The 20,700-nt window shown below is 36.4% G+C and overlaps 2 protein-coding genes across 2 annotated transcripts in view; both read right to left on the reverse strand.

The window, feature by feature from the left end:
* The window catches only part of gna12a (guanine nucleotide binding protein (G protein) alpha 12a), a 77,295-nt gene extending 74,267 nt beyond the window's left edge, over positions 1-3,028 (reverse strand). The window contains exon 1 of the mRNA XM_051714064.1: positions 2,247-3,028. Within this exon, the coding sequence (XP_051570024.1) occupies positions 2,247-2,567 (321 nt within the window). The 5' untranslated portion in view covers positions 2,568-3,028. The remainder of the gene's footprint in view (positions 1-2,246) is intronic.
* A 9,917-nt stretch (positions 3,029-12,945) lies between these two features.
* The window catches only part of LOC127450174 (caspase recruitment domain-containing protein 11-like), a 47,086-nt gene continuing 39,331 nt past the window's right edge, over positions 12,946-20,700 (reverse strand). Inside the window, exons 19-24 of the mRNA XM_051714032.1 lie at positions 19,630-19,725; positions 19,406-19,526; positions 18,686-18,868; positions 15,754-15,878; positions 13,459-13,574; positions 12,946-13,286 (exon numbers count right to left, since the gene is read on the reverse strand). Coding sequence (XP_051569992.1) covers positions 13,082-13,286; positions 13,459-13,574; positions 15,754-15,878; positions 18,686-18,868; positions 19,406-19,526; positions 19,630-19,725 — 846 coding nt within the window. The 3' untranslated portion in view covers positions 12,946-13,081. The remainder of the gene's footprint in view (positions 13,287-13,458; positions 13,575-15,753; positions 15,879-18,685; positions 18,869-19,405; positions 19,527-19,629; positions 19,726-20,700) is intronic.

Below are 20,700 nucleotides of genomic sequence, written 5' to 3' on the forward strand. Positions count from 1 at the left end.
CTTCAATTTGCTTATCGAGCAAACAGGTCTGTGGATGATGCAGTCAACATAGGATTGCATCATATCCTGCAACATCTGGATAAACCAGGGACATATGCAAGGATCCTTTTTGTGGACTTCAGCTTTCAACACCATCATCCCAGCTATACTCCAGAATAAATTACACCAACTCTCTGTTCCCATGTCTGTGGATTACCAGCTTTCTGATGGACAGGCAGCAGCTTGTGAGACAGGGGAAACTCACTTCTAGCACCTGTACAATCAGCACTGGTGCCCCCCAGGGATGTGTGCTCTCCCCAATACTCTTCTCCCTCTACACCAATGACTGCATCACTAAGGACCCCTCTGTCAAGCTCCTGAAGTTTGCAGATGACACCACTGTCATCAGCCTCATCTGAGATGACAATGAGTCTGCATACAGAAGGGAGGTTGAACAGCTGGCTGTCTGGTGCAGTCAAAACAACCTTGAGCTGAACACGCTCAAAACGGTGGAGATCATTGTGGACTTTAGGAGGAACACCCCAACACTGTCCCCCCTCACCATTCTAAACAGCACTGTGGCAGCAGTGGAGTCATTCAGGTTCCTGGGCACTACCATCTCAAAGGACCTGAAGTGGGAGAACCACATTGACTCCATTGTGAAAAAGGCCCAGCAGAGGTTGTACATCCTTCGCCAGTTGAGGAAGTTCAACCTGCCACAGGTGCTGCTGATACAGTTCTACTCAGCGGTCATTGAGTCTGTCCTCTGCACTTCAATAACTGTCTGGTTTGGTTTAGCTACGAAATCAGACATCAGAAGACTACAAAGGACAGTTCGGACTGCTGAGAGGATTATTGGTTGCCCCCTGTCCCCCCTTCAAGAACTATACACTTCCAGAGTGAGGAAAAAGGCTGGAAAAATTTCTCTGGACCCCACTCACCCTGCCCACTACCTTTTTGAACTGTTGCCTTCTGGCCGACGCTTCAGAGCTCTGAGCACCAGAAACCATCAGGCACAGGAACAGTTTTTTCCCTCAGGCTATCCATCTCATGAACAGTTATATTGCCCCACTGAGCAATAACTATGTGCAATACACAGTTTAGTCTTTCTTATATTTATACAACACATCAAACCTCTTCTGCCATTTCATTCCTCTGAGAAAAAAAACAAAAAAACATTTGCACTGTACATAACAGATTGTATTAGATTTGCACTACCCATGTGTATGTGTGGATGTATATATGTGTGTCTGTACGTATGTGTATAATTATTTTTTATTTTTTATTATTATCTATGTCTTGCTGCTGTTTTTGTATTGTTTTTGTATTGTTGTACACTGGAAGCACCTGTCACCAAGACAAATTCCTTGTATGTGTAAGCATACTTGGCAATAAAGCTCAATCTGATTCTGATATTGTTTACATGGCTATATATGTGGAGATGTGGTTTATATTGTCTTGTGGCTATACTTTTGTAACAGTGAGTAATTTAATGTTTATGGATTGGCCCCCATTCACTTCCATTGTAAGTGCCTCACTGTAACCCAGATTTTAGCATTTTTTTTTAAAGAAAAGGAGGGGTGAGTCAAAATACATTTTTGTGTTAATCCATATTATGCCACAAATGCTGTCGATTGAGCTTAATTTGTATTGAACCTGGAATATTCCTTTAAGATAGTATTGTATTTAAAAAAAAAAAAAATTCAATTTGGAATGTCCAATTCCCAATGCTCTCTAGGTCCTCATGGTGATGTAGTAACTCGCCTCAATCCGGGTGGTGGAGGATGAATCTCAGTTGGCTCCTGTCTGAGACCGTCAATCCGCGCATTTTATCACGTGGCTTGTTGAGACCTAGTGCGTGTGGAGGCTTCATGCTATTCTCCGCGGCACCTGCACAACTCTCCACACGCCCCACCGAGAGGGAGAACCACATTACAGCGACCACGAGGAGGTTAACCCATGTGACTCTACCCTCCCTAGCAAGCGGGCCAATTTGGTTGCTTAGGAGACCTGGCTGGAGTCACTCAGCACACCTTGGATTTGGGTGCTGTTTAATTATTTATTTAACTAATAATATGTTATAAATTTACATCATAATTTGAATTCAGTTATTTATAAATTAAAACAATATTGAAGATATTTAATATACAATATTTAAAATGAAAAAATACACAAACTTCTGCCAAACAAAACTGGCACTAATGGCAACAACAACAACAACAAATTCAAATACACAACAACCAGATTGTCATCCATGTGACCGTTACCTTGATGATATTCTCAAAGATCGTATCTCTAAAGTCGAGCAGAGCTTTCTGGTCGAACTCTTTTCCATGGATGATCCTCATTTGTTTGAGAAATGTGGATTTTCCGCTCTCTCCGGCGCCCAGCAGCAGGATCTTCACCAGGCGCCGCACCGAGCGCCTCTCGCGCGCAAGCATGGCATCGATCTCGCGACTGCGCCGCTTCGCCTCGCGCTCCTGGTTGACATCTCGCTCGCGGGCTCGTTCTTTCCCGTTACTCCTGTCATCATGAGCGGCCTCAGCGGGCAGCAGACACCGGCTCAGGGTGCGCACCACGCCAGCCATGCCTTACGGTTAAGCCAACTTCAACACGGGTTAGTTACCACCTGATGTATTCATCCAAGTGCCAGAGAACTTCAGTTTATGTTTTGTACAGGGAATACATAGACCAGACTCTGTTTTCACCGGCAAGCATCTATTTATGAACATTCACCGGTTAAAACAAACTCTAAATGGATCAAACATAACAACGATCCGCATTTGCTACCATTATAAAGACATTTCTGAAGGAAAACCGTGATGAGGTCCTTCCTCGGTAAAGCGGCCACTTTTGTCCGTTAGAAGTATTCAAAGCCAGCTGCCCACTAAACAAATCCGTTGTTCGTGGTCATGAAATATATAAAGCGGTAAATGTGGTCAGTAAATGTTATTTAGCTCAAAGAAACGTATTCCTTTACAGACTGAAGGCGATCCCAAAGTACGTCCCAAAAGTTCATTCTGCAGGCGCGCGAGAGTTTGTGACTGTTTCTCAGTGTTGGGAAGTTTCTTTGATGGACTGACTTACGCCCCTCCTGCTGTTGTGCCGCACGGCCGTCAGGGGGCGCCAGTGAGGCGGCAAGTGAGGATTCCAGTGTCAGCTATGTCTTTGTATTACAGTGGCCCCTTGTTGTCTCTCTTGCACTGTTGTCTCAGAGGCAGTGCATGTTAAAATCTCATACCTGGCAAAAGCTAATGAGGAAAAAAGGTATCTCATTGGCTGAAACGGTTTGCTTTGTGCAAAGTAATTAGATGCATGTGTTTTCCCTATGAAAATATTTTCTTCCATTTGCATGCAGGGCATAGTGTAATGCTTGTTGCTCATTATATTGAACAAACCCTTAAAAGGTATTTAAGTATTTGTTTGTGCTACATGAACGGTACCTGAAATGGCACAACTTGTAGATTTTCACCTAGTGGACATTGGACAGTAAAATAGGTGAAAAAATCCCCTAGACCTACTCTGAAGAAGGGGCCAGAGCCGTGTCTAGAGATATGATAGAGACTTTGGGGGCGAGGTATTTGTATCAGCAACCCCTAGCAACCAGCCAGAACACCCTAGCAATCCCCGTACCCACCCTTAATACCTTAAGTTCATGATGGTGACTGTTCAGAAAATGTTTTCCTCAGAAAATATGAAAATCTATTTTCATCCTATATTTATTTTTAGGAAAAACATGTTTTTGGACCCATTGTGGTACAGAGTTGCCATATGCCAATGTTTCCCAATTATATATATATATATATATATATATATATATATATATATATATATATATATATATATATATATATTAATATCTATTTTATGTAAAAAAAAAAAAAAAAATCAAATGGTAAAAATATTCCACAATTCCAAAACTCCACTGTTAGTAGAAAATAATGCGTAACATGCATAGTTAAAGGTGCACTACGTCATTTTTGCACCTTAAAAAAGTTTTACACCTAATGAAATCAACACTACGATCACACTTTATTTTATTGGGTATTTGCAGAGGTAATTACTGAGTAATACTAATGAACCACCTGTAATTGCTGTGTGACTGTTTTTTTTTTTTTTTTTAGAGCTGCTTGTACTTATTGTTATTATTATTACTGGAGTAACTCATATTTTAAGTAATAATTAACATGTAACATGTGTAACGCAGACATTGTAAAAAAAAAAAGTGTTATCAATAAACATTTACTGTATGTTTACAATGATGAAGATTTATATCAGTCATATTAGTGGTCTAGAAAAGCTATTTTATACTACAATGGGCAAGTCGCCCTCTCATGAAGACCACCTTGTTGAGATCACATGACAAATACTACTCACTGTAAATTGGGAACCCCCATGTCCTATGAATAGGAAATTCTTTGCTTGTGTGATGCTGCATCTGTGCCAATACATGTTAATATAACAAGACTATGTATCGGCCAGTGAAACAAAAAATTAACTAGTGCACCTTTTGATGTTTTGAGAAAGTTGGGGGGGTTACATGTCAGGAACATGGGTTATTATTGAAAATGTGATTATATTCGGGTGATCCTCAAGAAAATTGTCAAGAAAATATCCTATATAAATTACATATTGCATGTAGAAAATGAAGCCTTCATTAGGGCCTTTAAGAGTTTTTACATTTTGACATTATTTTCATGATAGTTTAGGACATTTTACTTGCCAATTTTTATTATTGCAATGTGAAGAAAAAAAAAACATGGTCATTATGATATTGTCATTACCTCAATGTGAAAAAATGATATATTATTTAAATTGTAAAGTACTGATGCATAGTAGTACTTCCTTGGTACTGCCTTTCATCTTCACTGATTTGACTTAAAAAAATAATTGTACAACAGGATATTTGTTACTGTAATACAGTAAAATAAAATAAAATAAAAATAATACAAAAAAGACTGTTACGGTAATTATAACCATCATTGAAGACAATGGGAAAAGTACGAGTGAAATGTCCACAAGTGCTAGTGATGAGAATTGGGGGGTAAAATGGGCTCAAGTGTCCTGAAAATAATGTCACAATGCAAAAAATCATAATGGTCCTATAGGCTTCATTTTCTTTATCTTTCTCTCCTTATATATATATATATATATATATATATATATATATATATACATATATAATGTCATAATTTTTTTTACATTTCTTTTATTTTTATTTTTTTTATTATTATTTGTATTGATTTGAGGTTAAATATGACCAGGACATTTTCTTGACAGGTTTATATTTCTACACTTTATTCATTTCATTTCATTTTTATTTATTTATTTTGTATGAATATCAATAAAAGGGACAGAGCTAGGATAGCTTTATTTTTGTAATGTAGTCTATTTTTTGCATAATCAAAATATTTCAAATAACTGTTCATTCAGCAGAGGGCAGTGTTAACCTATGCTTACATCTGAATCATTTTCCATATGCACATACATCACTTGTTACTGTGAAAATGAACTCTGCCTGTCAGTTAGATGTGTGAGTGTAAACCAAAGAATGAAAAATTGAAAAAAGAAAAAATGTATAGCTCCACCAACAGGTAAAGAGACCATTTAATAAGCACATGTATCGAAACATAACTTGTTAAAGAGGAAATTTGTGATCATTAGTCTGGCTTTTTGCTCATGTGTCTACATTTAGACCTCTTTATCACATGCCAAAACATAATACATATACTGACAACAACATCATAAAATCTTTTAATATTTAAATGTATTCCCAGCACAATGGCTGGGCACTACAAAGACATTTCCTTATTAAAAACCACAGGTGCGGAAAGTAAAAGTAGAACAGGCTAATTTCGTGCCACTGACTACATGTAAAAAAAATAAAAAAAATAAAAAATAGACTTCTGACATTAGCATATAAATAGTCACTTTTTTTCACTCCTCCTCGAAGTAGATTATTCAGTGCCATTCATAGCTTAGAAAAAAAACCCTCTCTGATTACTGTGGCCTGATGCAGAGTTCCTAAACCTATTTGTTGAGTTGATGTGCACAAGGAAAACATTTAATGGAAAAGCTTTCAAGTTGACTTTCAAGCAGGAGGTTAATTGGACTGGGTTTTTGGAGGAAAGATGAAATCAGCATGTACACGAGATGCAGCTGAAGAGGCTTTCAGAGAGCAACATGGCCATGATTTCACATTTTGATCACCAAATCAAAAAACAAAACACAAATATACATATCCATTCTTCTGATTGGATAAATTGCACTTGAGAGCATTCTTGTGGAGAGTGTGTTGATGCAAGCTAAAGTTGAAAGAACCATCATCATCCATGTTGCCTACCATACTTTCGAGCAGTGGCAGCAATGCACATGATGGAGAAGAAAGTGCCTGTAACTTTGGAAATATACATAGTTATTACCACAATGTTCCACTTTGTTGTTATAGATAATGACTTCTGCTAACTGCCTTAAATGCAAATTTTATTTATATTTTTTGGGGTGTAGTGGTCAAAGTTGTCTTACTGTAAGTCTTTTGCATATTTTTGTGACTGAACACAGTATGTGTTGTGTCTGCCAGCATAAAAAAACCATTGACTATTTTATGTATCTTGCATAAGAAATTCAGAATAGCATAGACATAGACATGGACTTAATAGTTACTGTAATAATAAGATACTCTTAACCTTGTTTTCAAAAGGCGACTACATTATTTAAGCCATGATAAATAGGAATGATAAATAATGTTTTTCAGACACAAACATTTGGTGAATATTTGACAAGGGAATCAGACAGTGAAACATTAAAAAAACCATCAGTATGCTTTCAAAGCTTTGTCCAGCCTAATTAAGTGTGATAAGAATAAACTAAACCCAGTGTGCATTTGGTCTCTGTTCTTATTACAATGTCTAATTATATCAATAAAACAGCAAATAATTAAATCCATGGCACTTTTTGATTCCAGCAAAATGACTCTCATACACGAACAAGTTTAAGTGACATTAATGGAGGTCTGTTTGTGTTCACAACATGATCACACAGGAAACGGGTGTGGGGGGGGGGGGGGGGGGTCTCTTCCGTGCGGGCCAGTGTCATTGATGTTGTAGCGTGAGTGTTTCTCCAGCGCAATCAAGTTGGTTATGGTTAGTGCTTCACTCACACTTGGGGGGGGGGGCATTGGGATAATTTGGGGCCAAAAAGCCCACCCCAGCACCCCTAGATCTGGCCTGTCATTTACCCTGAAACTGACCCCATTCTACTGAATTACTGAGAAACCTCATTCTCCATCTCCCAAATTACTGACAAGCACTATACCCCATCAACCATTTTTGCATCAGTTCAAAAGTTTTCACCTTTTCCCGTGGCACTACTGATAGTGCAGTGTGCAAGTAATTTCTGAAATATGAGTTCTGGTCCCATGGAAATCAGGAATTAACCGCATTCACATAAACAATGGTGAGCACAATTCTGAGTAGGGTTGCAACGGTATGAGATTTTCACGGTATGATAACCATCTCAGAAAATATCACGGTATACGGTATTACACAATTATAATAAAATTAATAGAATAAATAAAGCTAACAGAATTATAATAATAAACTGAATTATAACATGATAAAATTGAGTGGTTCTCAACTGGTTTTGCTTCAGGATGCAGATTTTAAAATGGAAATCAAGTGGCGACCCACTATAGTAAAAACGTAACCTGTATTTAATGTATCTGGGATGCATTTCCTTTTATGTTGCATAGTTTTGTTCATGGTTTTCAAGTACAAGGACATGCATCAAGTGACATTATTTTTGTTGGTGATGTCAACAACAAAAGCGACAGGAAGTTTTTTCTCCCTCCTTTTAAAAATTGAAGTGCATATTTACTTATATGAGCCCATTATTATCCCATTTGTTTCCTAATTTCAAACAGAACATACATATTACACAGGAGGAAAGGCTCCTCATTACCATGGTTAGGTCAATGTAGCTAGTCTTAAATTATTATTATCATTAAATCTCCCTCAGCAGTCCTAAATAGACTATCACTTGTGCGGCCGCCGAAATATCTTCAATGGGAGAACCATGTCATTGTTCTTTCCCTGCTGTCCGCAACCCAGTCCGAATAGACCTGCAAACCACCAGTTGAGAAACACTGCTTTAACTCACACACACACTCACTTATGTCAGACCCCCTCGCTTCTCTCTGACATTTTCTCCGCTGCATGTGTGTGGCGCAAGTTGACGAGTCTGACCCTAACCCTAACAGTCCAGGAGGAAAGGAGATGCGCACGCGCAGGTGAGATTCTCCGTCCTGTTGCATTTTTTTCCTCAACACCGTAGATAAGCAAATGTACATGGTATGAAAACAGTCAATTTTCATACCATGGTATACCGTGAAACTCTAATTCTGAGGTTACATTTTCGCACTAAAAATAAATTTTTAGCCCATTGATGGTTAGGTTTAGGGTTGGGGTTTAGGTTAGGGGGTAGAATTAATAAAATATGCATTCCTGTTGACTGTATTACATCATTTAGAACAACAAATACTACTCGCTTTTGGCACCACTCTGTGGACATTTCACCGTTACAACACTTCCAGCCTTGGTCACTGGGGGCAGTGGTTCGAATTATGGTGAGCACAGACCGATTTCAGTAGCAGAACTTTTGACCTACTGTTGCTGAATTCACAGTCTGTTAGTCTGTTAACATTTCATACTGAATACTTAATCACCATGATGAAAAATGAATAATAGGATGGTTTGCTTGAAAAACAAGCCCATGTTTTTCATAACGAATAAAGAAAGAATGAAAGAAAGAATGCTTGTAATTGAATATGACTAAGCAGATAATAGTATCAACTCTAAAGTGATAATTTTAACACAAAAGAGAGCAAAGAGTAGCACATTGTTGATGCTCCCTTTATTGGGATGAGCTCGTTCAAATTGCGGAAACTCTTTTTATTGTCCTGACTCCACAAAACACATTAAACACCTTCTAAGGATGCAGCTGATGAGCAAAGGCCTCTATTTTCTAATCAGAGCAATGATCTTGAAAATGTGTTTTCATAATCAACTGTAATAAACATTTTTCCGCACATTTGACATTAGTATTTAACATATTTAATAGTGTGGAAAACATATTTACCTGTGTTTTGGTAAACAGCATCTCAAAAGGATGAGTGGGATCTGAATGCGTATGCATTTGTGGGTGAAATATGGAGTGTTACTGCTCAGTATCACCATGTTGCATGGGGTTACAGATGGTCTAGGCACAAAGTTCTGATGTCCGTTACAGACACACCCTGATGGAGAGTCTGTTATGGCATTTCAGCTCCAGCGCTCCTCAGATTTGACTGGTGGATACAGTGACCGCTGCATTTAACAGACTGGCAAGCCATCTGTCACATCAAAGCGATACCCTCGTGATGTACGCAATAATTCCTGTAGCTGTCAGTTGTATAAGAAAGGCACAAAAAGAAGAAAAAACGTGTAGAACATTGCAGCACATCATTGAAAAGCTTGACTGGTTGCTGCATTATGTCTAGACTGGTTGTTCGCATAGTGGTTTTGAATATGCGATAGTAAAAAATACAAATAATTTGTTTTTACATAATGCTATCTCTAAAGCACATGGGTCGCAACAGTATAATGCACAGCCACTGAGCAGGTCTAGGGAGAAACCAGCGTTGTTTGCTCTAGACATTCACAAAATGATGTGTTTGCATTGATGTGCAAATTATATTTTCTTATCTCTACTTCCCCCTTTCATGAAGGAATCTTAAACATGGTAAACAATAAGCTGACATATTAAAAAGGAAACAGGGCATTTCGTTCTGCAAAACAACTTGCTTATGACTAAAAACGTGGTAGTCCTTCTCTCTAACTTCTTGAGAAACTTTAGCAGAGTTGTATACAATCTTATGTGAGGCATTACATTAAATGAAACTTATTTCCCTTTGTTTTAGTAAACAGTGACAGACCTGAGAGTTTCTTGAATGGTATTTACAATCACAGTGGAAAGTTGGTTTACCGTCAGGGTTGTTGTCTGCAAGTGACGCTACTCTGAGAAGAACCACCACCAACACCACATGAAGCAACAAGATGTCTGCTGTCAGGGAGCAACAGAAATTTCCACTGCTGCGCTCGTGACACACTCTGTCCAGGATTTCTCCTCTTTTCAAGCCCTTTGACTGTTTTTCAGTTTTCATTTCAACAGCAAAAATGTATCAGATAGTTTCTGAAGCATAGTACGCATGCCTCATAAAAGATCAGCAGCCGAAGCATCTAGTGAGTTTTAACCCTGATCACTGTAAGCATTCTCAGCTGGATGTACACATCAGATGACAGAAAACATAAACTCTGCTTCTCAAAACCATTTAATATAAAACACACCTTGCATTGAGTCAGCTGCATAAAGTACATTCTTGTGTCTTTTTCCAAACAATGTAAAATAAAAAATAAAAAAGTAAGATCAAGGGGCATATATCTCATTACAGCTGAGAGAAGGGCAACAAACAGTAGACAATTTAATGACCCTCCCACAGCATCTTTGCCCCTGGATAAAACTAAGTTAATGACAATAATAATAATAATAATAATAATAATAATAATACATTTACAAACATAATACATCAGGAAATGTCCTACCCTGTCTTTGCCGTCTTCTGCAATAGAAATTGCTATATATTTTCATTTAATTGGTGCTAATATGGAGCTTTGTGGTATAGAAAGTTTCTTTATGAACATTATTAATCTAAACAATAAATATATTCACCTCTGCATACAGTATGTTTAAATCAGATAGGCAAGATAGGAAGTAAAAATGACATGTTCAAAAGTAACGGCAGTGTCCTGCAGCGCAACATGCAATACTTCTAAAACTAAAACTATTTAACAAAAATTCAACATGAAATATTTGTACTTTTAAAAATTCAATTGTCACACCACAGGACTATTTATGTAAATAAGCACACAGAACCTAAAATATGTACTTTCCCTTATACGGGTGATTCTCACGAAACCTGTCCTGGTCATATTATACATATTATTTTGTACATATTGAATATAAGGCCTACATTTAAGACCATTAAGATTGTTTGCATTGTGACATTATTGTCAGCACTTTTTTTTTTATTACTGTATTACAGTTTTACAATGATTAAAAAATATATATACACTACCGGTAAAAGTTTTGAAACGCTTATTCTTTATTATAATTTTTTTTCCCCCACATTTTATAATAATAGTAAAGTCATCAAAACCATGGAATAACATAAATGGAACTATGGGAATTATGTTGTGACTAAACAAAATCCAAAATAAATCAAAACTGTGTTATATTTTAGCATCTTCAAAGTAGTCACCCTTTGCCTAGAATTTGCAGACATGTACTCTTGACATTTTCCCAACCAACTTCTTGAGGTATCACCCTGGGATGCTTTTTAAACAGTATTGAAGGAGTTCCCATCTATGTTGGGCACTTATTGGCTGCTTTTCTTTATTATTTGGTCCAAGTCATTCATTTCAAAAACTTTTTTTTTTATTACTAAATTGTAGTTTTATAATGAAATAAATTAATATGGTGGCACAATTATATTTTTGTCTACAAAACTAATTTCAAACATTTAAGCATACGCCTTCAGATCAAAAGATTTTTAAGATCATGAGAAACATTTCAGTCAAGTGTTTCAAAACATTTGACCGGTAGTGTAAATCTGTGAAAATGCAAGGTAGTACCAAGGAAGTACAACTATGATGTATAAATAATTGACAATTGAAATAAAATAATTCATTTGTTCACATTGCAGTATTAAGAATATCATAATGACTGATCTTTTTTCACATTACGGTAATGAGAATTGGGGTAAAATGTCTTTAACTGTAATGAAAACAATGTCACAATGTAATACATCTTAATGGCCCTGAAATAGGCTAATTTCCTACTGTATATGTAAAATATAATTTCTTATTTGTTTACTTTGATTTTGGGGTCAAATAAGACCGGGACATTTTCTTGACTGGTTTTGTGAAAATCTCCCATACTCCCATTCTTTTAACCAAAAATCCTGATGCTGAAAAAAAAAAAGGTTTATGTCCATGTAGTCAACTATAAACCATTTGTCTCAGGTCTGAATGCCAAGCAGTACAACAGATCTAAATCTATACAGAATGTAATAAGAACATTGTTATGCATCAGAAATAGCTCTCACACATAAAGACCATCTGTAATATAACATCTAAACGAAATGAGTGCCCACTGTAGGGCAGAACATACCAAGAACGTCTGGTGGTAGTTTTTAGAACAATCAATGACAGCTTAAACAGAAACCACCAAAGCACTACAAGATAATGCCAACATAAAAAAACAAAGCTTCACAAGATGTCAGTCACAGTCTTGTGCTCAAAATGTAGATCAAACAAAGTTAATGCCATTGAACTAGAGTATGCAATGTTCAAAAGCTTGGCAAGTACAAAGGTAGCAGCTGAAACAGGCAAAGAGATAAGCCACACTTGTGTTATCCATATTAAAGCTTACCACAACAACCAAAACACATTCCAAATGACATACGGAGGGCTCATATTAAAATAAATATACAAGTAACAAATTAATAAAAACATATTCATCTACGTAATGTGCCTTCAAAGAAAACAAATGTGGCTACTGCATTGATAAAGGCATCAGATTTAATGTACAGTTATACATATAAATCTAATTTGTGGTCACAACTGAAGCACAATGCATTGGGCAGTGCTCTATTGAGTATTACAGGTGGAGAGTGGACAGGATAATGTTTTATTGACAACAGCTTCGCTTCAGGAGAATAATAAATAAGAAGCTTTGGGATGAGAACATTTCCAGTTCTTACAATGAATACCTCAGGGGTGTCAAAGGATTCCTTGTCCACGTTTTTTTATTTTATTTTTTTTACTGCGAGAGAAACACACTACGTCAGTCTGCAGCCTTTGACAGAGTCACTTCCTGTTCATGCGCCTGTGCTGCATACATTCCACCCCCGAACTGGAAACAGACAGAGTTTCGGTGTGCAGACATACCATAAGCCGTATCACAGCGTATCCTTATCTGCTCTCCTGATAAGGTTAAAACAGGTCATTTAAAGTAGATCCTGCTCCACCCAGACCGTCTTCTTTTGCTCCTCAAAAATCTTGTCCTTGATGATTTTAAGGAGGTCCTCCACCCCACCCCAAAAGTCTGACTCCACGCTGGCATACAAGCACGGCAGAGTCTCGAGCTCCTTCTCTTTGGAGCGGCACATCTTTAAAAACTCATCCTCAGAGTCCACCTTCAGAGGCAGTCTTCTGCTTAGAGGAAAACATAATAAATGATTACTAGTTGACCTTGATCAATGATGAAAATTTAATTGGAATTAGAAATGAATACAAAACAGAGAGAAAATAAGAGAAACAAGCAATTTCTGACTTGTTTAATCTTTGCAAGCTAGATGTAAAAAGATCTCAGAAGATTGCTTGCCTTAATTTTTTTATGTTCCTTTCACAGATTTTGATGAAAATCACGATGGGGTAGATCTCCCTTCTTAGCAGGTCTTTCACACAACTCAGATCAGCTTCCAGTAGACAGTGCTTATTCTAAGAAATACATGAAGACTAAATAAACATTTTCCCGAAGGAAATACCAGTGCTTACAAAACAGCAAAAAAAAAACAAAAAAAAAAAAAAACAGAATGTTAAAGTTTTACATAAAATGATAGTTAGAAAAGTTAAAAACCCAAATGTAGATAAAGTGAGAGACATTGATAGTAACATGTTTCAATGGATAAACAGATCAATCAAAATTAAGCATGCATAAATACATACTTAAGAATGACCAATCGCAATTAATTATGCAAATATAACGATGACGTAATCGTTGTTGATTAGATTTCGAATCCTGAACATTCTAACAGTGTATATCATTTTAAACCTTTAATCTTAAATTTCTTCAAAACTATAATGTTTTAAAAAAAAAAAAATCTAAAACTTATCAGCTTTACTTTATAAACTAAGGCTGAAGTCATCTACAAAACAAAGTTTGAATGGAGTATGTAAAATCTGAATTAACTGCAGAGTGTTTTTAAGAAAAATATTAAAAAAGTGGACTTTTAATCCAGTGCTGTAATAAACAAAGACAAGCAATAGGGATTATTTGACAAATTACACAATAGTTCACATAAAAAGTGACACAATTAAAGATCATTATGAACAATAAGTGCACATTTTGTTACAATTTAAAATGTATATGTTGAGAATACATATAGTGAGGCTTCTGTTCTCATTTCTTTGTCCAGTTTTTGCCACAACTCGAATGAGATTTGCAGTGGAAAGTTTGACTCATCTCCTGACAGATTAGTATGTGAAAAACAATATGCTGCCTCTTGTCTAACCACCTGATAAAACCCCAACAAGCAGACTGCATCTACAGAAGGCTTCAGACATCTCCTACATGCTGCTGTTTAGTTCCCTTTTTAATAAAAAAATAAAATAAAAATAAAAAGATGCAGTGTTTTATAGAGCTCTTCTTGTGACTGCCAGTTCTTAAAATGGTTCTACTTCTAGTTTCTGTGTAAAGGTGGGACAGGATCCATTCACAAGCAGAGAGCATGGGAGTTAATTGATCTGATTTAGACTAGAACACCTGTCACCTATTGAGGACTTGGAGTCCCACCAAAAAATCAAATGAAGGAATCAATTATCACTTAATTCAAAAATAAAAATGTCTTAAAATCAATTATTAAATGTTTGTTAATATCTATAAACAAAAAAATAAAAAAAGATTTGCAGGCAGGCAGTCATTGTGCATCTAAGGGGCGTGTCTTAAAATTCAGTTGGGCGCTCCCATGTGTGAACTTTCCAATGCATGGCATCTCAATTGGCAAATGGATAAAGAAAAGCATTTGGCAAATGCTTTTTTAAAATGCAATTTCAAATATGCATTTAAAACCATTTAATAATTTATTATATTATGGTTAAATTCGACTACATTTTTAAACATGAACTGAATAAACATTTTTAAATATGGGTATTCATTCATCAATTTGAAAATGGTTTATTATTTAAATATTTATTTTTCAAATAATATATTGATAATTGATTGCTATATTTCATTTTTTTAGTCTTCCATAGTCACCAGTCTACCTTGGGTCACTGTTCCTCAACTGGTGTTGTGTCACATAACACTCGCTCCCGTTTCCACTGATTTCAGAGCCAAACATTGATGCAGCTGAATACATTACATAACCCACCCACCAAAATAAATAAATAAATAAATAAATAATAATAATAATAAAATCTTACTTCTAGTTTGTGAACATATTTTACCATCAAAAATATAAATACAATTTACAGCTATTGATTTCCACATGATATTTGTGAGTAAAAGCTTTTTTTAATGACAGATGGGGAAAATAAAATGGCTGAAGTGTCTTTGTAGCATGACAAAATTAGTGTCCGGACACTGAATGCATGTTGCTTTGCTGCATTGGGCACTTGCAGTGTAGAGAGCTTCATTGATTATAATTGAAGCAATATCGTTTTTTTATGCATGGAACAGTGCCAGATTGGTGGAAAGGGGGTATGAGTCTTCTAGGAAAGGGTTAAGCTCTCACCAAGAGGAAGCACTTCGAAATGAGTCGTGAGACTTGCTTGGCAAAGCAGCAAATATATAAAGATCTGACAACTTTGAGTAAGCAGAAGAAATGACAGCACATAAAAGCAAAAACATAATTCAGCTATTTTTAAATTGTCTTGAAAAGAGCATTCATTACTGTACCTTGGAGGCAACTGCTTCAATATTTTCTGGGGTGATACATTCATATGTGCCTCCCTGCTTTTCTTTGGAATAAATGATGGGCTCAATCTTCTGTTTCATGAGGAATTCATCTTTTGTCAGAATGTCTGAAAGGAAGATGAATTAGTAGTGCTTTAGTGCAAAATTTTGTTTCTATGAAAACAATGCTGACATTCCCTGTTAAATAATAATTGATTAAAATTATGTTAATGTTCTGCTTGTAACAGCTGTATTCATCTAAATCTTTTTGAGGTATTTTACATATATTTCATGAGACTGTACTAAATATAGACCGAGTGGGATGTTGCCTGTGACATAACGGTTGAACTCATGGAAAAGAGATAAAAATAACATAAGATCCTTTTCCCAAGATAAATATATTGGACATGTGATCCACAGTTAACAATCTTTTTGCAGTTTTTGTTCAGTGAACAGTATGGCTCTGTTCCAAAAACCTGGACAGCATTTTAAAGGAATATTTCGGGTTGAATACACATTAAGCTCAATCGACAGTATTTGTTCATTTTTTTTTTTCACATTTGTTCACAGCACAAATTCACTTAGACTCATCTCTCCTTTTCTTTAAAATAAAAGCACAAATCAAGGTTACAGTGTGGCACTTACAATGGAAGTGAATGTGGACAATTTTTGGAGGGCTTAAAGGCAGAAATGTGAAGCTTATAATTTTATAAAAGCACTTATATTAGTGCTTCTGTTAAAACTCGTGTATTATTTGCTGTAAAGTTGTTTAAATTGTCATTTTCACAGTCATTTTAGGGTTTTAGGTTTTATTGACATTACATCGTCATGGCAACAAAGTTGTAAAATTGGCTATAACTTTACACAGAAAAGGTTAAGTTATTTTATCACACTAAAATCATGTTTACATGCATATTTGTTTATGTCTTGTGGCTATATTTTTGAAATAGTGAGTATTTTAATGTTCAAAAATTGGCCCCATTCACTTCCATTGTAAGTGCCTCACTGTAACCCAGATTTTTGCTTTCTTTAAACAAAAGGTGGGGCAAGTCAAAATAAATTTTTGAGGTAATCAATATTATGCCACAAATGCTGCCGATTGAGCTTAACTTGTACTGAACCGGGAACAGTGCATTAAGGCATAATTTGAAGGCAAGAAACCAAACGCAAAAGCTATTCCAAAAGGTAGGCAGTAATATGCTGACTTATAAGATACCTCGATTTGGCCAGATTTTAAAGCAGTATTTCATGTATCCTTTACAGAGGTAACAACTGACCCCTCACTAAGCACCCTTTTTGGGGGGGGGGGGGGTATTTTTCCCCTTTTTCACCCAATTTGGAATGCCCAATTCCCAATGCGCTTTTCTTTTTTTTTTTTTAAGTCCTTGTGGTCGCGTAGTGATTCGCCTCAATCCGGGTGGCGGAGGACGAATCCCAGTTGCCTCCGCGTCTGAGACCGCCAACCCACGCATCTTATCACGTGGCTTGTTGAGCGCGTTGCCACGGAGACATAGCGCGTGTGGAGGCTTCACGCCATCCACTGCAGCATCCACGCTCAACTCACCACACTCCCCACCGAGAACGAACCACATTATAGCGACCACGAGGAGGTTACCCCATGTGATTCTACCCTCCCTAGCAACCGGGCCAATTTGGTTGCTTAGGAGACCTGGCTGGAGTCACTCAGCATGCCCTGGGATTCGAACTAGCGAGCTAGAGAACTCCAGGGGTGGTAGCCAGCATCTTTTACCACTGAGCTACCCCCCACTAAGCACCCTTAGTTACGGCCGCTCGCTCTGACAAGCTCTGCAAAACTCCCCATAAGAATGAATGGGAGATTGCCGTGAACTGCGCAGTTTTTGGCAAAATATTCTCATAAACGCAAGGGATAATATTCTTACATGGGCTGAAATGAAAGAGTGACATTGTAAAGCATATTTATCTGACATTTTTTGTAAAATAAATTGTTAAAATACACAGTAATTTGATTGAAAACTCTGTAGACTGTGAATCAGAATTGAGGCAAACGATTATCAGTCACATAAAAAGAGAAAAGCATCACTTGATAGCAATTACAAACCTCACAACATTAGTATAAGTGAAAAGAACTGCTTATAACATCTCATAACACACTCATTTTGATGATGTGAACTGTTTATTTACCATCACCTTTACTAAGACCTAAATCAATACGTAAATGAATTAATGTTAAGTTGTTAGCTTTAATTTACCTTGGAGGAAATGTAGGTGACTTTGCTGATGTTATACAGGCACATTTGGGTATGAGGAATGATACACCTGAATCCATAGCATGCTCTTCTCAATATTTATTTGAAGTTTTTTTTTAAAGAAAGAAAAAATACTGCGTGTATCCTCTCTGGGAACCTCGTGTCACTGTTACATGTGACCCAGCAACAACAGTTTTTAATTTTTTTTGGATAATTTCGATAAAATCCCACTTAAAACTACTCAAATACACATTACTTCTGTAGGCTCTTATTGTAAAAAGGCAAACGTGTGTCAGAGTAATGGCGGCGGGGCAACAGTTGCTAAGACAGGATTGGTCAGAAACGCTTTTAAGGCAGGGCTTATTGAAGGGTCAATTACAGAATGTATAGTGACAAGCTCTGAGGATGGCAGATGACTCAATAGGAATGTCGACTACAAATATAATTCACATAATTTAACAATATTTCAGTCTAAATTAATTTTAAATGTAACCAATATTTGAGAGTGCTACTTTTTGTTTCAGCTTATTAGAGTATTGCGTCGCTATAAAAATAAAAATCTCCAAATTATTAACTTTTGAGGTTCAATTTCAGTTAGGATGCTGCCTATTTAGGCACTAGACTGCAAGGCAGCTTACTAGGTTTTGAAACATCATCACCGCAGTGCATTATAAATCAAGGGACAAACCCTCACAATTAAGCTTTACCTGGTTTGCAGATATTGAATTCCATAGCGCCTCCAAGATTGAGGAACTTCTGGACGATGGTCTTGGCCAGGACGTTGGGGGTGAAGAGGACAGGTCTTTTGCGCTGGCATTGGTGTGGAGTCACCAAACTATATGGAATAAGGTTCAAGCTCTTATTTAAGTCACTCTCTGGGTCAGACGAATCTGGAAGAATGGAAACAATTCATGGGTTAGCCTTAAACAATCAGTTCACCCAAAATTTTAAATATCATTACTTAAACACCCTCATATTGTTCCAAACCCATTTCTTTTTTTATTCTTCTGTGGAACACATAAGGAGAATTTATGAAGAACATCCTGGCAACGTTTTTTTTTTTTTTTTTTTTTTTCATTTAATGAAAGTGAATAAGGACTGGGGCTGTTAAGTTCCAAAATGACAAAAAAGGACCATTAAAGTGGTCCATATGATTCTATTACAAGTCATACAATAGCTTTGTGTGAGGACAGACCAGAATATACTGTATATACTGTAGATACAACAGTTATATGGGTTTGTAACAACATAAGGCTGAGTAAATAATTTTTGAGCTAACTATTCCTTTAAAAGCAGTTTAAAGTAATTGTAATTCAGCTCTAAATACTAAAGAGAGGCGTGAGAGGACCTGTGATTAATGAAGTACGACACCCACCACAAAGATTACCTGGAAACAGATGAGTAAAAAAGAGGGTGGTCATTCTTACCCTCAGGCCTCAACGTTTCAAAGCCTGGTCTGGAGACCGATGATGGATTCCCTCCATTGACAATGCGGACACGTTCATTGCTGTTCATCCTCTTGTACTTGTTATCCGTCCTGCTGACAAACTGACACCAGAGATCTCTTTTAATCTCAGCAAGACACTTTTCTTCTATCTACAGCTATTCCTCATACTGTGCCATGGAAAGCAAACTCAGGAGGACCTGTTACCTGTAATATCTGACAGATGAAGATACTGGCTCTGGACAGGCGTGGGCTGGACTTGGGGTCTGGAGATGGTGTGGGTTCCTCAGGTTGTAGAGTGTTCTGTGTGGACAGATGGAAGTAAGAATTCATTGGGAAGGGAATATGAAAAGCAGGATTTTCCTGGCTATTTTGAAGTAAAAGAGTTAAATGTATTATTTAGACTCTCAAATGTTCACAGTGTAAAGCTTCATTCAGTCTTCAGTCCAATTTAGAAAATAAAGTTGCAGAAATGGGTCTATTAGAAATTGTCATGGTTATGATATAATAATCAATGTTCCCTCTAACATTTGTTCTTGCAAATCCCATTTCTCTATTGGGCAGAACCTTCGGCCACCTGAGTAGAATATTTTATTATATACTGTATATGTATATATATATATATATATATATATATATATATATATATATATATATATATATATATATATATATATATATATACATGTATGTACTGTATTATCCAACATACCCTACCTCTTCTGCCATACATTCACTTGCATCTGTATATAACAGATTTGTATTTGTACATATGTGTATATATATATTTATATATATATATATATATATATATATATATATATATATATATATATATATATAGCCACAGTATGCAAGAGACTGGCTTGTCTTAAGGTCAATATTAGGTCAAAAATGGCAAAAAAGAAACAGCTTTCTCTAGAAACTCATCAGTCAATCTTTGTTTTGAGGAATGAAGGCTATACAATGCTTGAAATTGCCAGAAAACTGAAGATTTCATACAAAGGTGTACACTACAGTCTTCAAAGATAAAGGACAACTGGCTCTAACAAGGACAGAAAGAGTTGTGGAAGGCCAGATGTACAACTAAACAAGAGGATAAGTATATCAGAGTCTCTAGTTTGAGAAATTGACGCCAATTTTTCACGTTATTAATGTCCTGATCATACATTGTGATCAGCTGAATGCCAGTTTGCTGAATAAAAGTACCAATTTCTTTCCATAAGAGCAACATCTGTACATTATTTCAAACATTTGGCCGCCAGTATATATATATAT

The sequence above is a fragment of the Myxocyprinus asiaticus genome, chromosome 13 (genome assembly GCF_019703515.2).
Source record: "Myxocyprinus asiaticus isolate MX2 ecotype Aquarium Trade chromosome 13, UBuf_Myxa_2, whole genome shotgun sequence".
NCBI lineage: Eukaryota > Metazoa > Chordata > Actinopteri > Cypriniformes > Catostomidae > Myxocyprinus > Myxocyprinus asiaticus.